The 24,046-nt window shown below is 41.0% G+C and overlaps 1 protein-coding gene across 1 annotated transcript in view; it reads right to left on the reverse strand.

The window, feature by feature from the left end:
- LOC115422027 (protein NLRC3-like) overlaps positions 1–24,046 on the reverse strand; it is a 72,281-nt gene that overhangs the window by 16,531 nt on the left and 31,704 nt on the right. The window contains exons 6-7 of the mRNA XM_030138068.1: positions 1,592–1,671; positions 62–155 (exon numbers count right to left, since the gene is read on the reverse strand). Coding sequence (XP_029993928.1) covers positions 62–155; positions 1,592–1,671 — 174 coding nt within the window. The remainder of the gene's footprint in view (positions 1–61; positions 156–1,591; positions 1,672–24,046) is intronic.

The following is a 24,046-nucleotide window of genomic DNA, read 5'->3' on the forward strand; positions in this document are numbered from 1 at the left end:
ACCACAACCCCCCCCCCTAAAACTGTAATGAAAGAATTGAAAACAAAGTGCTTTCTCTGACCTGAGAGTGTCCAGTCTGCATCCTGGACTCTTTAGTCCATCTGACAGTATCTTCACTCCTGAATCCTTCAGGTTATTGTTACTCAGATCCAGGTATATCAAACTACAGGACTGGGATCTGAGAACCGAGGACAGAGCTTCACAGCTTCTCTCTGACAGGTTACAGCCACTCAGTCTGGAAAAGACCAGTATGTAGAAGCTCTTTAACCCAAATTAAACTTTTCATGTTAAAATATAATTATTATTGCTACCCATGAAACAGAAAAAACAGATGAAATAATAAAGAACATCTATATTATAAAAGCCAAGTGACCTCTGTGTGTGTGCATGTATGTGTACACACTAAATCTGTACACAGCTGACTGCTGCAGTTTGTCATACTTATGTATTTTTCGTCAAGGAACAGACTAGCGAAAACACCAAGTTGACAGGACCAATATTTTGGGAGATAGTCATTTTGGAATACAATAGCCTTACAATCACATTGCTGTACTCAACGCTTTGGTGGTGACTGCTGGACAAATGTGGTACAGCATGCATGAATACACAACAGCATAAAATCGACCACATCTAGAACCTGTGGATCCACACAGGTCAATGAGCTAGTTTTAATTTAATTTCAGATTACACATTTAATAGCATTCCTGAACAGGACAGTTAGTTTTAGTTGATAAATGGTGACACTCGGCTTGACTCATTTGGGAATGTAAAGGTCAATTCAGTGTGAAATCCTCAGGGTGCTTGTGCAGGTCTTGAAAGTCTAAAAAAGTATGGAATTTTAAAACACTGTTTTCCAAACCTTGAAAAATCTGGAATTATATGTGAAAGTGTTAATAAAGTGTGGAAAAACATTTCTCTCATAGTCAAATTTTAGAGAATGCTCAAAGGCACATCATCTAGCAAGATAAGAAATACACTAGGAAAGCAAATAAAAACTAGATATGATTTCATGAACTGTTCGGTACTGGAATGATTCTAGTGAAACTTGTTTGTGCACTTTTGTGATTTTCATATGTTTGAAAACGTTTTTCAGCAAAACATAATTTACAGCCAATTATGCATTCATACATTTATTAAAATGAACTTTTCTACTACACATAACAGATACAGTCTCGACCAAAAAAGTAGGCACACAAGTATAAAAGTACATAATGTCAAAGTCTGGGGAAAAAAAAGCACCCTGAATCCTTCATTCCTGTTGAAAATGGAAAACATCAAGAGCTTACTGAAAATGAAGGAGTCACATTATAACACTTCATGATGGATAGACTGTGAAATAAATAGGGAAAGGTAGACTAATGCATTTGTTAAGCATCATAACTAACTTTAAAATTGTAATTATTAAAACTTTACTTTTGTCAATATATCTTTATTTACAAGACCACAAAAAACATTATTGAAAAGTATTGAAAAAAATACAAAAATCCACTTTTTTCTGACCTGAGAGTGTCCAGCCTGAAATGTGGATCCTCCAGTAGAGCTAACAGCTCCTGTCCTGAGTCTCCTGGATGGTTGTAGCTGAGGTCTAGAAGTCTGAGATGGGACGGATTGGACTTTAGGGCTGAGACCAGAGAAGAACATCCTTCTTCTGTGATCAGACATCCTGACAGTCTGCAACACAAAACATCATTTACATCATCTGAGGGTGGAAAAGAAGTGGAGATGGAGTCATTTGACAGAGTCTCTGAATGCATCTGACTTCACCAACATGATTTCATTAAATAAAGTCTGTGAGGTACTGACTCTGAACAAAGTTTAAGATCACTGGAGCTGGTTTGGAGTTCAAAAGAAACAACTGAGAACTTACATTGATCCAGTACCTGGAGAAAAAACATTTTAATTTTGTTTTGTTACTGATTGATAGGGCTGGGTAAAAAAATCAATTTGATCGATCTTAGATTGATTTTGTTTTAATTTTGTGTAATCGATCAGTAGTGGATGAGATCGATTTTTCAGAGCAGGACCGGGAGTACGCAGAAGTGCAGCCGACCCCGTCTTGTGAACCACTGGGGAAGATGGGGCGTCTTGGTCTCGCTCGCGACAGCTCTGCCGCGGAAAAGATGCGGAGGAAGGGTGGGGAAAACCCCTCCGCTGGAGGTCCTCCCGGCCTCAAACTCAAACCTGCAGTGTGAAGGAACTGGCCGCCTGGAAGTTCTCCGAGGCGAGTTGCGGAAGCTGGTCGTTCTTGGAATATTAACTTGAATCCATACTATCACCTATGGCTGAGTATGGAGTTAGAGGAATAGTAAAGCGACTATGACCGACTGCTACGCTACCACCACCCTAGCCCTGCTCCAACCAACAATCACGGAGCGCAACCCCACTCTCACTCCAATCACAGAGACCCCCCCCCCCCCCCCCCCCCCAAGCCACCAGCCATAAAGCAGAATAAAGATGACGAAGAAGTCCATTCTGAGCCACTGTAGTTTTCTTCATTATTTAAAAGCAGATTCAGCTATTTACAGCTGAAATGTCATATTTATTTCCTTTCCAATATCAATATTGATACCAGTATTGATGTGTTGCGTGACTTCAGTAGTCAAATAATCAGGTTACAACTCAAAATTGTACTTTGGTATCACTAAATTAATCTGAATCAGTCAATTAATACTGAATTGAATCGATATTGGATTGAATCGAATCGTGATTAATCGATTCAGAACCTTATGAAACTAAATCAAAGTGATTATGGAAATTGGCCATGATACCCAGCCCTACTGATTGAATTCTGACCTGAGAGTTTTCAATTTGCATCCTGAACTCTTCAGTCCATCTGACAGTATCTTCACTTCAGAATCCTTCAGGGCATTGTTACTCAGATCCAAATGTATCAGACTACAGGACTGGGATCTGAGAACTGAGGACAGAGCTTCACAGCTTCTCTCTGACAGGTTACAGTTAGACAATCTGGAGACAAAACAAAAAGGATGAGTATAAATTTATTGATCTTGTTCAAATGATAGATGCATATTTCTTTTTATTTGCATTTACCCCTCCCCCCAAGCCCTCTACAATATTTATCAGTGATTTGTCAGATCACCTGTCCATCGCTCACTCAGCATATGAGAAAATTATTGTTGTAGCTGATTTTTTTTACACATTGATAATGAGTTGAACTTAGCAACAGAATTTCCAAATATTTTAAATTGTTTGGATTTTAAACATGTCTAACAACCCACTCACAACAGAGGCCATGTACTGGACCATGTGATCACGTATGGAATATCTGCTGATACAGTCTCTGTTGTGGATGTTGGGCTCTCTGACCACTTTTGTGTGTTTTTTAATATAAGTATTGTTCAACCTCCCCTGTCTGTACAAACTGTCAGAAAGCATGATCTTACTGCTGAAGTGACTTCAGATTTTACCAAGATTTTAAATCAAATTCCTAAAACCATGTACCGTCTTCTTGTGATTTCATCATCAACCATTTCAGTAATAAACTGAAATCTACTCTTGATGCCGTAGCTCCTTTTAAAAGTAAAAATGGTTAAAATAAAAAAAAAACTGTCGATGGAAAAATGAAAAAATAAAAAATTTCAAGAAAAATTGTAGGAAAGCAGAAAGAAAATGGCGCAAGAATAAAATCACAGTAAATTATGAAATTTACAAGGAACAACTTAAAAATTATAATAACTGTTTGAAGCTTTAACCTTTACATGCTGCCTCAAGGACAGGTCATCAGGAGACACAGCATTACCTTTCATAGTTATGCTGATGACACTCAACTTTATATTGCCGTGTCTCCTGATGACCTTAGCCCCACTGACACCCTTTTTAAGTGCATTTTTGATATTAAGTCCTGGATGGCAGCAAACTTCCTCCAGCTCAACCAGGGCAAAACTGAGGTTTTGATTGTTGGTCCTGAGGCTCAGAGAGAGAGGCTCAAAGCTAAGCTCCAAACCCATTCACTAGACTCTTCTGAAAAGGCTAAAAGTCTGGGTGTTTTATTTGATTGTGAGCTTAGCTTTGAGCCACACATAAGGTCTGTCACCAAAACCGGTTTTTATCATTTAAAAAATATTGCCAGAGTAAGACCCTTTCTCTCTCGAGCCAGTGCAGAGACAGGTACATGGATTTGTCACTAGTCGCATTGATTATTGTAACGCTGTCCTTTCTGATCTTCCTAAGAAGACCACTGTACTGCTGCAGCTGCTCCAAAACTCTGCAGCCCGACTGCTGACAAGGATCAGAAAGAGAGAGAGCATATGACACCAGTGCTCAGGTCTGTGCACTGGCTCCATGTGAGCGTCAGGATCCATTTTAAAGTGCTTTTATTGGTTTTTAAAGCTCTTAATGGTCTTAGCCCTATTTATTTATCTGATTTGCTTTAACATATGAGCCCTTTCAGACCCTCAGGTAGTAATTTTTTTAACTGTTCCTGGAGTCCACACAAAAACTCATGGTGAGGCCTCATTCAGCTTTTATGGCCTCAAACTATGGAACAGTCTACCTGTGGACCTGAGGTCCACTGCGAGTGTTCATATTTTAAAAGTAAACTCAAAACATATCTTTTTAGTTTAGCTTTTATTAAACTGTTACCTTTTAACATTGCTTTACTCTGTTGCTTTTATTTTTATTTCCATTTGTAACTGCAGAACACTAGGGAGTTTGATGTAAAGCACTTTGTGCTACATGTAACATGTATGAAAAGTGCTATACAACTAAAGTTTGATTGATTGATTGATTTGAGGTTGTTTGATCCAACTGTTTGTTCTCACAGAGCTTTGTTGGAGGCTTTGATCACTGGCAGCAGCCTCAGAAGAACCTCCTCTGAAGCAGAGTATTTCTTCAGGTCAAACGTTTCCAGGTCTTTTTCTGATGACAGTAAGATGAAGGCCAGAGCTGACCACTGAGCAGGAGACAGTTGTTCTGTGGACAGACGTCCTGATCTCAGGCACTGTTGGATCTGGTCCACCAGTGATTCATCATCCAGTTCATTCAGACAGTGGAACAGGTTGATGCTTCTCTCTGCAGACACATTCTCACTGATCTTGTCTTTGATGTACTCAACAGTTTTCTGGTAGGTCTTTGAGCTGCTTCCTGTTGGTTTCACCAGACTTTGTAGGAGACTCTGATTGGTCGGCAGTGATAGACCCAGGAGGAAGCGGAGGAACAGGTCCAGGTGCCCATTGGGACTCTGTAAGGCCTGGTCCACAGCAGTCTGGTACAACTGGACGGATTTGTCCTTTGATAGTTTAGACCGAACATATGTTTGTCCTGACAGCAGATTGACTCCAGTGTTGATGAAGGTCTGATGGACATGAAGAGCAGCCAGAAACTCCTGGACACTCAGATGGATGAAGCAGAACCTCTTGTCCTGGTACAGTCCTCTCTCCTCTTTGAAGACCTCTGTGAACACTCCTGAGTACACTGAGGCTGAGCTGATATTGATGCCACACTCTGTCAGGTCTGATTCATAGAAGATAAGGTTTCCTTTCTTCAGCTGCTCAAAAGCCAGTTTTCCCAGAGACTCAATCATCTTCTTGGTCTTTGGACTCCAGTGTGGATCTGTCTCAGATCTTCCATCATACTTGATGTTCTTGACTTTGGCCTGAACCACCAGGAAGTGGATGTACATCTCAGTCAGGGTCTTGGGCAGTTGTCTTCTGTCTGTGGTTTTCAACACGTCCTCCAGAACTGTAGCAGTGATCCAGCAGAAGACTGGGATGTGACACATGATGTGGACGCTTCGTGACGTCTTGATGTGGGAGATGATTGTGTTGGTCTGTTCTTCATCTGTGAACCTCTTCCTGAAGTACTCCTCCTTCTGTGGGTCAGTGAACCCTCTGACCTCTGTCACCATGTCGACACACTGAGCAGGGATCTGATTGGCTGCTGCAGGTCGTGTGGTTATCCAGAGGCGAGCAGAGGGAAGCAGGTTCCCCCTGATGAGGTTCATCAGCAGCACATCCACTGAGGTGGACTCTGTCACATCAGTCAGGATCTGAGTGTTGTGAAGTCCAGAGGAGGTCGACACTCATCCAGACCGTCTAAGATGAACACCACCTGGAGGTCTTCAAAGATCCAGATTCCTGCTTCTTTGGTTTCAGTGAAGAAGTGATGAACCAGTTCCACCAAGCTGAACTTCTTCTGTTTCAGCACATTCAGCTCTCTGAAGGTGAATGGAAATATGAAGTGGATGTCCTGGTTGGCTTTGTCTTCAGCCCAGTCCAGACTGAACTTCTGTGTGGAGACTGTTTTCCCGATGCCGGCCACGCCCTTGTCAGCACTGTTCTGATTGGCTGATCTCTGTCAGGTGGTGTTTTAAAGATGTCTTCACATGTGATGGTTGTTGGTGGTCTGTGTGGGTTCCTGGATGCTGTTTCAATCTGTCTGACCTCATGGTCCTGGTTGACTTCCATAGCCCCTCCCTCTGTGATGTAGAGCTCTGTGTAGATCTGGTTCAGGAGGGTTTTGGGGTTTCCTGCTTTAGCGATGCCCTCAAACACACACTCAAACTTCTGCTGCAGATTATGTTTCAGTTTCCGCTGACAAACTCTAGATTGACTTCCTGAATGAAGACCCAGATAAAACCATCAGTTTCACAGTAAATTCAAGTATTTTCATCTGTTCAATCTGTACAGAATGGTCTTACTGCGGTGCAGACGCTCAGCCAGCTCCTCGTGCTTCAGCCTCCTCAGAAAGTTCAGTGTGATCTTCAGAAAAGCCTCTGAGCTCCTCCTCTGCTCTTCATCCTCATCCTTCAGACTCTCCAAGCATTCTGGGTAATCTGTACTCAGAACCCGGTGGAACTTCTTCAGTTCGTTCTTGACAAAAGTGCAGATGTTCTCCTCCAACAGCTGGAACAGAAAACATTATGAAGGACACAAACTCCACCCATGGACCAAAGCTCAGGTCCATGTTGGACACAGTGACGTCCACTGGTCTGAAACCAGCAGCAGCAGATGATTGGACAGAACAGATGGACCAGTGGATGTTGGACATGTACACACCTTAAATATGGAGTCCAGCTGAGTCTGATCCTGTAGACCAGTGGGAACCTCTGAGCTCTGCTGCTCCACTCTGTGGACCAAACATCAACAATGAGCTCAATTTATGTCTGTCCACACTGACACCAACAGGTGGACACACATGGACATTATCATGAGTCACATGACCCCCTGTAGTGGAAACAGTGTCCTGGTCCTGCTGATCCCACTGAGAATCATATCTCAGTGTGTTTGGAGCTTCACACTCAAGGTTTGAGTTGATCAACAGGTTTAGTTTAGTTCAGTTTATCAGGATCCCCATCAGTGACATCATGGCCGCAGGACTGAACTCAGTTTAGTTTCATATAAATATCATTTCTGAGACTGAAGAAGATTTACTGAACAGTCACTTTAAGACAAACAAAGGGACACCTGTCAGCCAATCAGAATCAGGGGCGGACTGACCAGTAGGACATTCTGTCAAAGTCTGATAATAATAATATTAATATTATAATAATATTAATGGCTGTCCCACCAACGGCCAATTGATTTGGTGAATTGGGAAAGAAATCAGCAATATTAACATCAAAACAACAGGTGGCACCAATATGATTATTTAGGCTATTACATGGAGGAAATACACAAAACCTGAAACAGAAAAACCCAAAGAAGAGTGTGAGAAAACGTCGAATATGAAGTGTAAGGAAAAAGGTGGCCAGGAAAAATCAAAAGGGAAGAGGGCCATATTATTTCAGGCGGAGGCATCCAAATGCAAAAAGCTGACTGAGCTATTTAGCAAAACTGGAGGACGGCCAGGGGGAGGTTGAGTCAGAGGATCCTCCAGCAGGCAGGGACAGGCAAGCTCAGATGATGAGTGAGAGGTGCTGGTGAGCGGCAGGAGCAGCAGGACATAAGTATAGGTTGGTTAGGCTTAGGCTACAGCTACCTATTTATTAGGAATCTGTTAAGAACGTTGAGTTTTCACCATGATGACGACAACTGCATTCAGTTAATGCAGTCCAAGTTCATGTAGAGCAGGGGTCACCAACCCTGGTCCCCAAGAGCTACTATGCTGTATGTTTTAGATGTTTCTCTCTTCTAGCACACCTAACAGTTATCAGGCTTTTTCAGAGGTTGATGGTCGGCTTATCATATGAATCAGGTGTGTTGGAAGAGGGATACATCTAACACATGCAGGATAGGAGCTCTGGACCAGGTTGGTGACCCTGATGTAGAGTAATAGGTTAGGCCAACTTATCTTTGACAGTGTTGTGCAGTACTTTGGTTTTGTTCATTTGTTGATCATTATTCATTGTTTTATTGTGAAAACCTTCATATTCCTATTTTGAGACTGTACTAGTGCTTTGTAAATGAATTAAGTAATTAACACAAATAGTTGTTGGCTTGTGGTAGAAAGTCTTGACACGCTGGCAGGTGGTTATTTAAATGTGTGATCGTGTATGGGTTGTTCACTTAAATTTGGGCAAAAGTCCAGGGCCTTTTTTTAGTCCCAGTCCGCCCCTGATCAGAACTCAGAATGGTCAGTAACCATGAAGATGTTTCTTTGGTCTCCTCTACAGCCTGTCCGTCCATGGGAGTGGATCTCTCCTTCACTCTGGTTCTCCCTCAGGGTTCTCTTTGTCCCACTGGGTTTTTTGGAGTTTTTCCTCGCAGAGAAGGAGGGTCTAAGGCCGGGGCCTGCCAGGGATGTTGATCCATTTACTTCACCAACTGTTTACTAACTGAATACTTGACTGTTTGCTTATTTTCATCATGTATTTTATCAATTCATCAATTTCTGTAAAGCCCTGTGAGGTGCCATTGTTGTGATACTGGGCTCTATAAAAAAAAAAAATTAATTGAACTGAAAGTTTAATTTGTCAGGAGGTAGTGTTAGTTTGGTTAGCGGCTTGAATGTTCATTTATTTTATACTCTTGAAAACATTTGACAAAAAATGACATTAAAAATCTGAGCTGACAACAAACACATTATAAACCTTCAAACTAAAGTTAATATTTAATATATATTTAATATGGAGTGGACATATCTGACATTTACATCAAACTTACGTCTCTGTAGAAAACAATGGTGGGAACTCCTTGGACCGGTCACTCTTGAAGGACACACAACTGGGTCCAGGATCAGGTCCAGAGAACTCTGGTCTGTGATGGATCCTGGTCATCAGGAAACATATGAACGATTATTTATGTCCAACTTTACCTCCAGTTGTATCACATTCAGAATCACAACTGGATGAAACTGACTGACTTTGTGATGAATTCTCTGTGACGACAGATCTTCAGTATTTATTATAATTACATGTTTTATGTAACAAGGTTGAATTTGCATTGATATGAAAATCTCACTAAACAAGGACAAAACCAACACCTCTCCTACATAAATGATCAAATAGAGGATGTGGTTGGGTTCAGTAAAAGAAGACTCCTCAGCTGTGAGTAGAGATGGAACAATATGAAAATTTCATATCACTATTACTGTGACCAAAATTATCACAGTTGCTATTGTGGTATTGTTGAAATGTGTTCAGAAAGTACTTATACACACACTGAAATAATTTAACCAAGTTGCATTTTGAAATAAACTAATAACATCACACACAATGTACTTTCTGTTGGTAGAAACATTAAAATCAGTTTGGTTAGCAGCTTAAATGTCCATTTATTTTATACTCATGACACCTTTTGACAATAGATGATGTGAAGAATTGGAGCTGAAAATGAACACGTTATAACCTTCAAACTAAAGTCAGTTTTTAATATATATATGTAATATACATCATGCACGATGTTTAATATATATGTAATATATATTTAATATACAGTGAACACATCTGAAATACTCTCCAGCATGAAATCACCCACTTGCCCTCTTGATCCTATCCCCTCCCCCCTTATCAAAGCCTGTCTCACCCCTCTTGCCCCACTCATCACTGAGACCATCAACTCTTCCCTAACCACTGGTACAGTCCCCCTATCTCTCAAGACTGCCGCCATCACCCTCCTCCTTAAGAAACCCGGCCTAGATTCCAATGACCCCAATAACTTCAGACCAATCTCCAACCTTCCATTTCCGTCAAAAATACTGGAAAGAGTTGTCGCAGCCCAACTCAAGCAATATCTCCTCTGCAACACACTGTATGAAACATTTCAATCTGGATTCCGTTCACATCACAGCACTGAAACCGCCCTTCTCAAAGTCACCAATGACATCCTACTCTCCTCTGACTCCGGTTCCCTCACCATCCTCCTTCTCCTCGACCTCAGTGCAGCTTTCGACACCATCAATCACTCAGTCCTCCTCCGCCGTCTGCACTCCATTGGAATCACTGGCTCTGCCCTTTCCTGGTTCACCTCTTACCTGTCCGACAGATTTCACTTCATCTCCATCAACAACCACAAATCACACACCACCCCTGTATCTCACGGTGTCCCTCAAGGCTCTGTGCTTAGCCCCATACTCTTCATCTTGTACATACTTCCGCTCGATCATATCATCCGTCACCATGGTCTCCACTTTCACTGCTATGCCGACGACACCCAGCTATACATCTCCACTAAAGCCATCACCTCTGCCATTCTCTCCACCATCACCAACTGCCTCACCAACATTAAAACCTGGATGACCAACAACTTTCTCAAACTCAACAGCAATAAAACTGAAATCATCATTTTTGGACCAAAATCTTCTCTCCCCTCCTCCAGAATTTCTCACTCTCCATTGATGGTCACTCAGTCACCCCCTCTCCCCTGGCCAGAAACCTCGGCATCATCATGGACCCCCACCCTTTCCTTCAAATCACACATCAGTCATGTCACCAAAACTTCCTTCCATCATCTTCGCAACATTGCACGCCTCCGCCCCACCCTCTCCCCCTCAGCTGCCAAAACACTCATCCATGCCTTCATCACCTCCAGTCTAGATTATTGTAATAGCATTCTTTATGGCCTTCCTTCCACTGCCCTCCAAAAATTACAGTATGTTCAGAACTCAGCCGTCCGGTTACTCACCCACTCCCGCTCCAGAGATCACATCACACCCATCCTCCGTCAACTTCACTGGCTCCCTGTTCAAACACGCATTAACTTCAAGATCCTCCTCATCACCTACAAAGCCCTGCACAACCTTGCCCCCCTTACCTGACTGATTTACTTCACCGCCACTCCCTACTCGCCGCCTCCGCTCTGCAGATGCTAATCTTCTCGCCCCCATCACCAAGACTAAGTTTCGCACCTTGGGTGACAGGGCTTTGCCATCGCCCGCCCCCCACCCTCTGGAACTCTCTACCCATTCACATCCGGAACTCCGACACAATCACCTCATTCAAAAGCCAACTCAAATCCCACCTCTTCAGATCATCATTCGAAAATTGACTGCCCGCTCAACCTCCTCCACTCTCACCTACCTTCTTTTGTGTGTTTTTTCTTTTGTCAGTATTTGTCTCTGTATTTGTTCTTCGATTACTATTTAGCATTAACTTTGTATCTGCTTACCCGTTGGATGTATGTTTGTCCCTTGGTTGTTTATTGTAAAGCGTCTTTGAGTACTTAGAAAAGCGCTATATAAAACTGATGTATTATTATTATTATTATTATCATTATTATTATTATTATTATTATTATCTGACATTTACATCAAACTTACGTCTCTATAGAGAAGAATGGTGGGAACTCCATGGACCAGTCACTCCTGAAGGGCGCACGCCTGGGTCCAGGTCCAGAGGACTCTGGTCTGTAATGGATCCTGGTCATCAAGAAAATAGTGGGTTTAATATTCAAACAAACTGCAGAAACAATAGGAAAACAAACAACACACTGAAGATCAATCATTTCTTAATCTGATTAAAATGTCACAGTCTAATGAAACACAAATAAATATTAGATTAGGATCATTTAGTTTATGTTAATCAGGCCATTAATATCTAGTGAACAGTAAATGTTTATACTAATGTGTAAAATAATGTTATCAATGTATTTGTCAGATGCTATTGACTTCAACCAGGTGAATATAATGACAGAGGCTCTTGTACCCATGTGTCCACAGCCACCCGTGATATTTCCACCCAGCTGCTGTATAGACCTACTACTGTATGGAAACGTGTCTGAAAACTGAAACTGAACACAGAAAACTCTCCATCACATGAGGAATCCAAACCCAGTTCCTGGTGAGTCCTGGAGGATCTATTCATCCATAGTGTCTCTGGTTGGATCAACATTTACATCCAAGTGTTTTTGTGTTGCACTTTGTCTCTGAATGAGGACAACATACTCTGAGCCTGATGAACGTTTCTGTTTGAAGTTAATATTGAATTCCTTGCAGTCAGTACTCTTCATGGACACACAGCTGGGTCTAGGTCCGGGTCCAGGTCTGTGAATAGTGATGTCAGTGGTTTTAGTGCTGAGCTCTGACATAATAATACATTTTTATTTGTATAGCGCTTTTCATATAACTCAGACACTTTACATACAGCAGATAAAAACAGAAACAGACATGAAAAACAGATTAAAAGCAGGTGCAGAAGGCAGGTATACGAATATAAAACAGTTAAACATTAAAACATGGAGAACAAGTGGTGGGACAGATCCAGATGGTGGTCTCACCTTTGAGCTTCCAGGGGTCTGTCAGGTCCAGGTCCTGTGGGGGTCCCGTTGGTGGTCTGTGGGGGAGGGGCTCCCTCCTCTCTGTCCTCACCCTGGTCCATTCTGCTGAATCCACATTAGTCACACAACAAACATTGAAAACACAGCAGAATTTGAGACATGGTTATATGATGGACAGGTGTCAGATGTGGACCAGAGACAAACCAGACTCAGGGTTTTGGACAAAGACCTGCATCCCACATCTTATATGGTGTGTGTTTAATGAAGTTGTTTGTCGGTGCTGCTTGTTTGAGTGTGAGTTGAAGTGTAATGGTACATGTGGTGTGTGTTACTCGCTGCTGTAGTTCTACTGTCAGACCATTAGATGGCGTCCTTGAGCTGATGTGAAGTGAAGGAGAACTCGCGCTGACACTCAAAATACGTCAGGAAATGTTGAAGATGAACCGGTTTAGTTGCCTGGTTTCCAGTCTGTAACCCAATACCGTGTCCTAGCAATTTCTCAGATTTCCATTAAACCTGTAAGACTGAACCATCCAGAGCAGAGATCACATGACCAGAGGAGACGGTTGAATCACCTGCTAATCAGTAACAGCAGGTTGTGGTTTTGAACTGTGTTCACTGCTCATGTTCTTCACTGGAAACCTGGATAGAACCTTTCATTTCAATAATGTTCTGTAGGTTTAAGTAAATGGACTCAATCAGGACCATGTGGTTTATCGGTGGTAACAGCTGATTGGTTTAGATTTAGTATGTTCCATCCTCTCATATTTCTGAAATAACTCAGCTGTTTAGTGAAACCGAAAACCAGCATCAAGCCACAGCGCATCTTTAACCCTTTCATGCATGAATTGTGAGAACCTCAATTGTGTGAGTGTTGAGAGTTTTTATTCCTCTTTACGCGTGGAAAAAAAAAAATGCCATTGAAATAGTTTTTTATGAACCTATTTTTCATGGAGTTGCAAAAATGTCCACTCAGCTGGACACCATGTGTTTAATTTTTGAAGCAAAGAAACATGTTTTTACGGATACACTGTGTGAAAACTATGAAATAATTTTTTAAAATGTTGTTAATCTGATGTTTTGTCACATTTTAACAAACTCACTTTATGAGGATTATATGCAAAAAAAAACAAAACACAAAATTAATGTTAATGACAGTGTAACAACAATAACAAGCACCTGATTTACACTCAAACATGTTAGTGCAGATCAGGTTTATCAACAGCAGAGTTACAGTAATGGAATGAATTGCAGTGTTTGGGATGATGCATGAATGTACTGTGTTTGCTGATATGGAACTGAAACAATAAAATCCTTGAAAATATGATAAGAGAACAGTTGTAGAATAACTGTCCACTGTAGTGACCACTATACATGAAAGGGTGTTTTTGTCACATGATGCTCAAACTGTTGAGTCTGTGCAGCTCACTAAAAGTACGTGTGGATCAGTCCATATCACAGTGGCGGCTCATCAATAGAGGGTGCTACTGTGCCGCCCCACCTGCTTTACATGAAGAAGACAATAGGAATCACCTAAAATAATTTTACAAAAACATTAATATTTAAATAAATAAATAAGTATAAAATGTACACTTAAAGTAGTGTGTCATTTTATTGAACTAGAACTGAGTTTGTGAATGTACATGAACTGTACTGCAGTTTCTTTTACTGTTTCCTCATACATCATCAACCTGATTTGAATAAATTACCCTGAACTTTGGGTGCAATGGAAACACAATTACCAGGAACTCTTTACCCAAATAAGTTCCTTGTAATAAAGTTCCTGGGCGTTTGGTGGAAAAGGGCGTAATGGACTTCATTGTGGGGAGAGGCAGAATAGATTCCCAGTATGAGGGGTATCAGCGGTCATTTCTAACCCTTACGTCAGGGGTGTCAAACTCAGATCCTCAAGGGCCGGTATCCTGCATGTTTTAGATGTTTCCCTCTTCCAACACACCTGATTCAAATGATGAGCCTATCATCCAACTCTGCAGAAGCCTGATAACGACCGTCAGGTGTGCTGGAAGAGGGAAACATCTAAAACATGCAGGATACCAGCCCTCGAGGACCGGAGTTTGACACCTGTGCCTTACGTTGATCGTCTATTTTTTTAACGCCATGTGATCGAGTCACACTACCTCCACCCCTGGTCTAAATGCATTGTCCATACTCTCAGTGGAAAAGACACTTGTCAGGGACATGGCTGACTTTAATAATAGAGTCATAGAAAAATTAACATGTTTGAAGGATAGACAGGTGAGATTTACATATAAAAAATACATGACTGAAAACACATACTGTGTATTTTTATTTAAATTAATAATTTAAAATAGTGCTCCATGTACTCTGGTGTATCCTGGTGGTGAGGTGTGGTTATAAAGCAGCTGAAAACTGACTTGAATACTGCACCCACCAAAAAATAATTTCACCAGCCGCCGCTGCCATATCACCCCTCATATTACTGAAGTCAGGACTTGAGTCTATAGGATCTAGAATCACATTTGGACATTTGATTATCATTATTATTATTCAGTTATTCCACTGACATGTTTCACCAAATAAATTCAGAAAAGTATCGATCTCAAATATTTCACTTCATCTGTGCGTGAACTAGATTCTGTTATTTCTAGGCTGAAGTTTCATCTTTATCGTCAGACTCAAATTGACTGTAAATCCATGTTTTACATCTGGTGTTGTACATGTTCATTTTCCAGCTGTTTAAAGATATACAATAGCTGAGGTCTTTGAGGCTCAGCCCTGGTTTGAGTATTTGGAAATGGTTTCCAGTGTGGAAACACATGCACACTCCCTACACGCTGTGGCCAAAGTCTGACAGATGATTTCAGCCTTTACGCTGAAGTCTGTTCATATTCTGATGAATGTGATGGATGTGGGATAGTGAGTCCAATCCCTCCTGTACGGTGACTCAGCTGGTCCACAATGATCTGAGACTCAGAGAAGGGTCCACTTACAGGCCTGCTACATACTCCATGAGAACACAGAATATTCTCCTCGCTCTGGGAACTGTCTGCAAGACCAATATGTCATTTTGCTCCAGTTTGGGAGTTATTGCAGTTTGTTCCTGACACACCATGCAGGCAGCGAATTTGTCTTTGGCTTCATATGTAGGTTTTAAAAATCACAACTGTACAAATTAAATACACAATATTTTATTACTGTGAAAACAACCAAGACTTATAGATGTTTTAGAGACATAGGAAGTTTTCTTTAGGGGAGGCTTTCAGTTGTCACTCTAGCTGTCAGGTGCCAGTAGATTCATCAGGGAGCAGAGGTTATTAATAATAATAATCATTATGGCATTATGATGACGTGTCATCAACAGAGGGCATTGCTTCACCACCAAAAACAAAAAAAGGTCATACGAAGTGGATGTGTTCATAGCAGTGAAAATAATAACAGTGCTATGGAATGGATCACATCATCAACCACCTGCGAGCATTTATATTCTTAATACAGATCATTATTTATCTGCACCAAGCCATGCTACAACATCTGCTGTGGAGAAGAAGGCAACGAGGCCCAATCTAGAGATGTAACCTCAGCAGGCGAACACGGACCAATCTGGTGACGTCCATTCATGTCGTCACAGTTCACTTAGAAAAATAATCTTTATTTGATGCCCACTGGGAACCAATTTTTCAGTTCCTGAACGCTCTGATTTTCAGTGTGAGCAAGTCGACCGATTCAAGATTAGGTGCAGGAACCGGCGCGGTTTCTCTGTTAGTCTGAAAACAGCTTGACTGAATCCACTTCCACAACCACATGGGCTAGAAAATCCATGTTATCTGTTTAACATGTGTTTGATGTGTTCTGTTCAGGATGTACTGCAGAAGAGTCCTGTCTGTCAGCGTCATTACAACAACAAACCTTTGAGTTTCTGAGACTCACTCTGTCAGTGACACTGTAATTGAAATATCACCAGTCATCCACTAAAACTCACTGTGTTATGTATGACTTCAGCTCACATGATTGTCACAGTCATACATTGGAGGGTATTTCCTGAATCTGCAAAAGCAAATGAAGCGGATACAACATCATCCAGTCAGTTGAACTCAATCTAACACCAGTTTAATGAAACACAGCCTCACCTGGTTCGACAGGTTTAACCAGCACCAGTGGGAGGAGCTTAGTTTCACTGTTTTTCATGATGTTATGCTGTGTTCCAGGCTGATTTTTGAGCCCGTTAGTCATGACTTCAGAACATGACTCACAACTTTGTAATGTTCCAGGCAAGTCACACCAAACTGCCTGAGTGCAATGAATTGTGGGAGTTAGATGTAAACAAACCAGCATGGTGGACCATACGTTATGCTCATTTACACTCATTTCTATCGCCAAAGGTGTTTGTTCTTTGCTTATTTGAGGGAAACAGAGGAGGAAAAATGGCGCATAAGGCAAGAGAAGCTGTTCTACCTTTTATGTTATGGTATTTGTACATTTAGATTCGTATTTGGTATTAATTTATTCTTGCCCTCATTGGACTGAAAACTAGCTAACGGTAGAGCAGCTGCTGATTATGCAGAACATTTGCAGATAACTGTCAGAGCAATACCTTGTTTTAATAAACAATCTGCATAAACACCGCATCCATGGGGGGTGCCATTGCTACGTTGCATCAGAACTCGGAACTGGGAGAACATCGATCTAGTGCGAGTTCACAGGTGGGAAGTCACAGGTCTGACTGACATTCCAGTGCCGTTTCACTGGTAGAAGGTTGGAAAAACATGAGTTACGGGTGGACTGGAACGCAGCATTATTGTCAGTACGAGTAGATGTTTGACCTGCTCTACCACCTGAGCCATGGCCGTCCATGTCTGTTTTACTCAGAGTGCTGTCAGTGCAGTGGGACAAACAGCTGTGTGCTCAGGATGTTTTGGTGATGAGGACGCTGAGTGTTCCAACCACTGAACTGGACAGAATATGTGTGGGTCATTCCATGGCAATTCAACCAATGGTCCCCACATGACCCCCTCAGAAAATTCTGAAAAAATTCGCACTTGTTCACCTATCAGATAAACGAACACATCCAAGTTTTAATGTCATATCTGTAATAGTTTAGGAGATACAGCCCTTTGAAAATTAATGTTTTGTTTTGTTTTTTTATTTTGCAAATTTGCGAGTTGAGCCAGCTCTGGGAAATCTATAATTATTCTGTCTGAACCATCATGCGGTTCCACACCCTAGTTCAAATGTCTCAAGTATTATCATAACTTGTGCAGTAATAAATGCCATTATACTGTAAAAAATGCCATTTACACCTACGTTTGTGTACAATTTGACAAAAATATAGTCATGCAGTAAAAAAAAAAAAAAAAATTAAAAATAGAACCAGTTCTATCCCAAAGCTAAAATTTTGTGCACAACATCGTGAAACATATATGAAGACATGGTAAAAAAAATTCAAAATTTTCATTAACTGGCCACATGGTAATTTGGGTGCTCAAATTAAGAGTATTTTTGTGAAAAACTGAAATCAACCCATTTTATTCATTGCCTCACAGCAACACTTTTCATGGAATGTAGTCTTTTTGCAGTATATTGTTGCATCTTGACCATAAGAATCCATGCAAAAAAAAACATTAGGTCTCTACATTCATCCATTATGGCACAGTGCAAGCCTGAAGAGAGGACATTTTGAAGAATTAGCCTTTTCACCTGATTTCAAGGCCTCATGGACCAAACATGAAGGCACCTACAATTATTTTGATGCAAAATATGGTCTTTTCAGGGGGATTTCAGCCCAGACAGTAAGTTTCAGTAGTGTGGCTTGAATACCTAAGGAGATATAGCGCCTCAAAGTTGGCCAAAAAGCAAATTTGCAAAATAAAAAAAAAAAACAAAACATTAATTTTCAAAGTGCTGTATCTCCTAAACTATTACAAGATATGACATTAAAACTTTGGATATGTTTGTTTATCTGGTAGGTGAACAAGTGTGAATTTTTTCAGAATCTTCTGAGGGGGTCATGTGGGACACTTTCTGAAATCTGGTTGATTTGGGATTGAATGTCCCGTGTGTAAAGTAGTCAATGGAGGCGTTGAAACAGCTGCCTGTGGACCAGACCCTGAGTGTTTTAACTGTGATCAGACACATCCATAGTCGCAGTCGATTATTCACAAAAACAGTCAACGTTAGCTCCTGTCATTGCAGGTGTTCAGTCCACCAGTCCTTCAGTCGGACTCTGACAAACCTGCTTCATTTTACAACAGGAAATGAAGGCGTTTCATCTGTTCAGAACCACCTGACACACACAGGAGCAGATTTACCTCCAAAACCACAGATGAAAAACAGCTGAGGGCATCCAGTCCAGTCCAGAGGCAGGATGACACTATCAGTGAGTCTGGTCAGTTTAAGAGGGTTCAGGACTTCAGTTCCAACAGGGGAAAGACTGACCGTGTGAAAAACGGGAGAAAATATCCTCAACGTAGAAGTGTCTGATTGTGTCCTGATGTCCCTGAACTAATCCTGCCTGACATCCAGACCCTCATCAGCTCCATCAGCCTCTGAGACTCTGGAGAACCTTTTTATAGAGGCGGGGTCTGACTCAGAACTGGAGTTAAGTCACACTTAAATTCTTCATTCAGGTTACATAAAGTAGTCATAGTCAATCCTATTAAAGATGCTATAAAACAGCATCATAAAGTAAAAATGGATGCAAAAATCTAAGTCTTTTATTGCTGTGGTTTGATGAGCTTTGTGAACCATGTTAAAGCTTTATGTTTCTGTCTAATGTCAAGTTTAATTTTTTTTCAGTGCTAAACCCATGTTTGTCACAGCTCTATAAACTGTGGGTAATTCCCTCAGTCTGTAGGAGTAGACATTCACAAAGAGTTAAAAATGTCAGAGAGAAAGACCTGCATCCCAGACCTGAACCCTCTGTGAAGGCCATGACTGCACCTATGAGTATGACTGTTGGACTGAATCCAGGATGACCTTTGACCTCAAGTCCATCTACCAACAGTATGTTTAGTAGCAGATGACTCCACTTTGTGAGTCCACTTCAAAAACCACGAGGTAGAAAATCCATGTTGTCAGCTTAACATGTTTGATGTGTTCTATTCAGGTTGTACTGCAGAAGATTCCTGTCTGTCAGCGTCATTACAACAAATATTTGAGTTTCTGAGACTCACTGTTATGAAATGTCACCAATCATCCACTGAAACTCACTCCTGTGCCAGTTCAACAGCTGTGAGTATATTAATCTCAACGAGCCTTTTACATCATCCTCCATCGGTTTTACAGTATGACTTCAACTCACATGACTGTCACAGTCTTACATCGGAAGATATTTCCTGAAGACAAATGGAGCTGATGCAACATCATCCAGTCAGTTCAACTCAAACCAAAACCAGTTTTAACCTGTAATCAACATCACTGACGTGGTGAAAGTTTATTGTGGACGATTCAAACACGACAAATGTGAGTTGACCCAAACAAAGTGTGGAATAGAAAACTGACCTGTTGAAGGCTGGTGGAAGAGTCCCGGTGTTGGTGTGTCTCCAGTGAACTGTCGACTGGAATGGAGTAAAACCTGCCCTGCTCTGACAGGTTCCACCAGCACCAGTGGGAGGAGCTTAGTTCAACTCTATTTTCAGGATGTTAATTTTAGTAGATGTTCTAGAATGTCAGCAGACAATGAATACTGATAACACAAAAACCAAATTATAACAAACATCTGACAGAAGAACTGATGTTTTTCTGAACAAACAGAATCTGTGAATCAACCAAACAACCAACCAGGACGGTTTTACAACAGCAGACACAGAACTGAGACCCACCAGGACCAGCCTTCATCTGAGTTAGTATTCATTTACAACTACACATCAGACTGAAAAGAACCCTAAGAACACATCCAGAACCAGCATTCATCTAGACCTGGTAGAACCAAATGGGTCTGGATTACTGTGGAGAACCCTCAGACCAAAGTCCAGTGGATGAACTGACTTTTTGGATCCACTGTACACTTCACAGACAGAACCATCGATAACATCCAGGTTATTTCTCTTGTTTCGTCATCGTTGTGTCGTTTTACAAGTGTACATCTTTTATAATTACTAACTTTGCGGTGAATGAATCAGTCAAATTTGCACATGTTGTTGATTTCAGATTTCTTCATGAATGACATTGAGTTTAGTCTTGTATGACCCTCATGTTTTTATTCATTTCTTGCTGCTGTTGGAGTATTTCTTGTCCGATTAGGTTCATACTGTCTGCTGAAACTTAGAAAGGTTTCTTTTTTTGTCAGACAGATAAAAAAAAAAAAAAAACAAGTTGATTTTTTTTTTTTTTTTTTATCTTGACATGTTTCGGCTCCAACCTGTAGCCTTCCTCAGAAGGGTCACTTGATGTTACTGTAACGTGTCATTATCAGCTGTTTTATCCAGGTTTGCCAGACAACAGGGGACGATTCTGCCCCCTGCTGTCTGGCATCCCATGGAGGACAGCATCCGGACAAATAGCTCCTACAGTCGTGATATATCGTGTCGTGATCCTATATTGTGATTTGTATCGTATCGCCAGATTCTTGCCAATACACAGCCCTAATCGTAAATGTGTCATTTGAGGTTTTCAACAGTTTGTCCTGTGTGTGGTTCTGAACTCCTGTTTGCTGAATCATCCTAGAACTTTGCCGACTGCTCTGAGCCGATGGAATATGGGACTCTCCCAACTTCTGGTGAGTAGAGTTTCGTTTATGCTTGGTGTTGAACCAGGGGCTGTAACTCCAGGCATATATGACAGCATTGTGTAGCTGATGGTACATGTAGACTTGTTCTCTGATGCTCTTCAGATGTGTGTACAGGGTGGGGAAGCAAAATTTACAATGAACATTTAGTTGTTTTTCTCAGCAGGCACTACGTCAATTGTTTTGAAACCAACATATACTGATGTCATAATCATACCTAACACTATTATCCATACCTTTTCAGAAACTTTTGCCCATATGAGTAATCAGGAAAGCAAACGTCAAAGAGTGTGTGATTTGCTGAATGCACTCGTCACACCAAAGGAGATTTCAAAAATAGTTGGAGTGTCCATAAAGACTGTTTATAATGTAAAGAAGAGAATGACTATGAGCAAAACTATTACGACAAAGTCTGGAAGATACTATTAAAGAAGAATGGGAGAAGTTGTCACCCGAATATTTGAGAAACACTTGCGCAAGTTTCAGGAAGTGTGTGAAGGCAGTTATTGAGAAAGAAGGAGGACACATAGAATAAAAACATTTTCTATTATGTACATTTTCTTGTGGCAAATAAATTCTCATGACTTTCAGTAAACTAATTGGTCATACACTGTCTTTCAATCCCTGCCTCAAAATATTGTAAATTTTGCTTCCCCACCCTGTATGTGACTGTCCTTCAGCGAGGGATTGAAGATCCGTCCTGTCCAAGTCTGGCAGATCCACTGTGTGTCAACCAGTCCAAGCAGGTCAGTGTCAGGGTTTCTCACTCCACACTTTGTCCGTCTTCCACATTTATGTCTTCAAATGCATCAGCTGTGGAGAACCACCTTCTCCATAGTGACGACAGAATCGCAGCCACAAGTGTCAAAACCAAGAGTAGAACTGATCCAATGAACTGAAAAAACAGCATCAAAGATTCTGGTCTCCTTGGTTCTAATGGTAAAAACTATGATATGGATTTAATTTTATGTCTTGTAGCCAGTAAATGCACTGTGAAATTGAGTGTTGTACAGATATATAAGTGAATTTGGAAAGTTTTTATCCTTGTTGATAAAGTGACCTTTGCCTTAGCCATCTCTGGTTCAGATAATTGGGATTCCTGTATTTAATATCACTCGATTCCATAAACTGGTTTAACTACAGAAACCATTTTGATCTGAAAGAAGAAATCTGTTCCTCAAAGTTACTTAAAATAAAAGACATACTGTACTTTCTGGGCTATAAGTTGCACCTGACTATAAGCCGCAGATGTCCACGCTGTAACATGAGATATTTACACAGAAAGATGGTAAACAGACAGATTATGTAAATATTTATTTCCATACCTTAACTGCTTTTTTCCAAACAGTGCCTGTAACACGGCAGTAAAACGGCAGGAGCACGACTGGTTAAAAAAACCCAGAAAAGTCATTGATCGCTATCTTCATCTTCCTTCTGCTCATTGAAACCACTGCAGTCGTCTTCTTTAGTGTCGGGAGTTGAACAGCCTCAGAAAGGCTCCGTCACACACCTTCTCAGTCTCTCTTCTGTTGTCGCTCTCATTGTCACTTCCGTGCTGCAGCTCTATTTCCTTCTTGGACAGACACATCGATGGTTTGAACTTAAAAGCTGCATCATATGCATTTCTTTGTGTGTTTCCATGATGAGGGTTTGTGCATGACACGCAAAATGATTGTTAAAAGTTAAGCTTAAAACTTCTCCTCTTCATCACCTCTTCCACCTGTCTGTCTCACTTTTGTGCTTCCTGCTAAAGCGCCCCCTGGAGGCCATTAGCCTGTAAAAATCTATACTTGAGCCGCATCATTGTACAAGCCGCAGGGTTCAAAGCGTGAGAAAAAAGTAGCGGCTTATATTCCGGAAAATACAGTAATTCCAACAAAGACTAAAGTTTAACAATCCAATGTATCAGCAGTGTGTGTAGTTTAAAAGTTACACATTGTGGTAAAAATACTGCATCTAAACACTGATCAGCCTTTATATGTGTTCATTTAATGTGCATATATTTATTTTCATAGCTTATGGATCAGATTCTATCAGAGACATATTTCTAACTGGTGACATCGAGGGTTTAATTACATTTTTTACCAGAGATAAAATAATTGAATAATGACATTAATGAGTTTTTTGGTCAGTTTGGACGTAGACTTGAACAACATGAGTGCTTTCAACAGCTGTTGTGCTGTGGGCGACAAACTGAGCTGCGTATTTGGAGTACTGTAATTTCTGGACTATGGAGCGCACCTAAATATAAGCTGCACGCTAACGTCTCACCATCGAGTCATTGATGCCAAGCTCACATGCAGCAGCTCTGTTTCCTTCTTCAACAGTCAGATCGATTGCCTTTAACTTGAAAGCTGCCTCATATGCATTTCTTCATGTGTTTTCCATGATGGTGTTTGCATGATGCGCAAAATGACTGATCTGAAGAATTTAGTGAGTGTGTTTGATTGACAGTGATTCGAACTAGTGATGTAAACAGTTAACCGACCATCAATTAATTGTCGATAAGAATTTGCTCAATTAAATTATTAATTGTCAGTTAATTGCACTTTTCTACGTCCTGTCCGAAGGCTGATGGTTTGTCCGCACTGCAACGCCGGGGCTGGGATAGCCGGTCATCGAACTGGATCATGGTGTTGATGAGTTAGAATGGCTTTAGGGACATGGTGGAGCCAAACACAGACCGGCCTGGTCTGTTTGTGGGAGCGGTGCACCCCACCTAAATACATGC

Source organism: Sphaeramia orbicularis, chromosome 7, assembly GCF_902148855.1.
Source record: "Sphaeramia orbicularis chromosome 7, fSphaOr1.1, whole genome shotgun sequence".
In the NCBI taxonomy this organism is placed as follows: Eukaryota; Metazoa; Chordata; class Actinopteri; order Kurtiformes; family Apogonidae; genus Sphaeramia; species Sphaeramia orbicularis.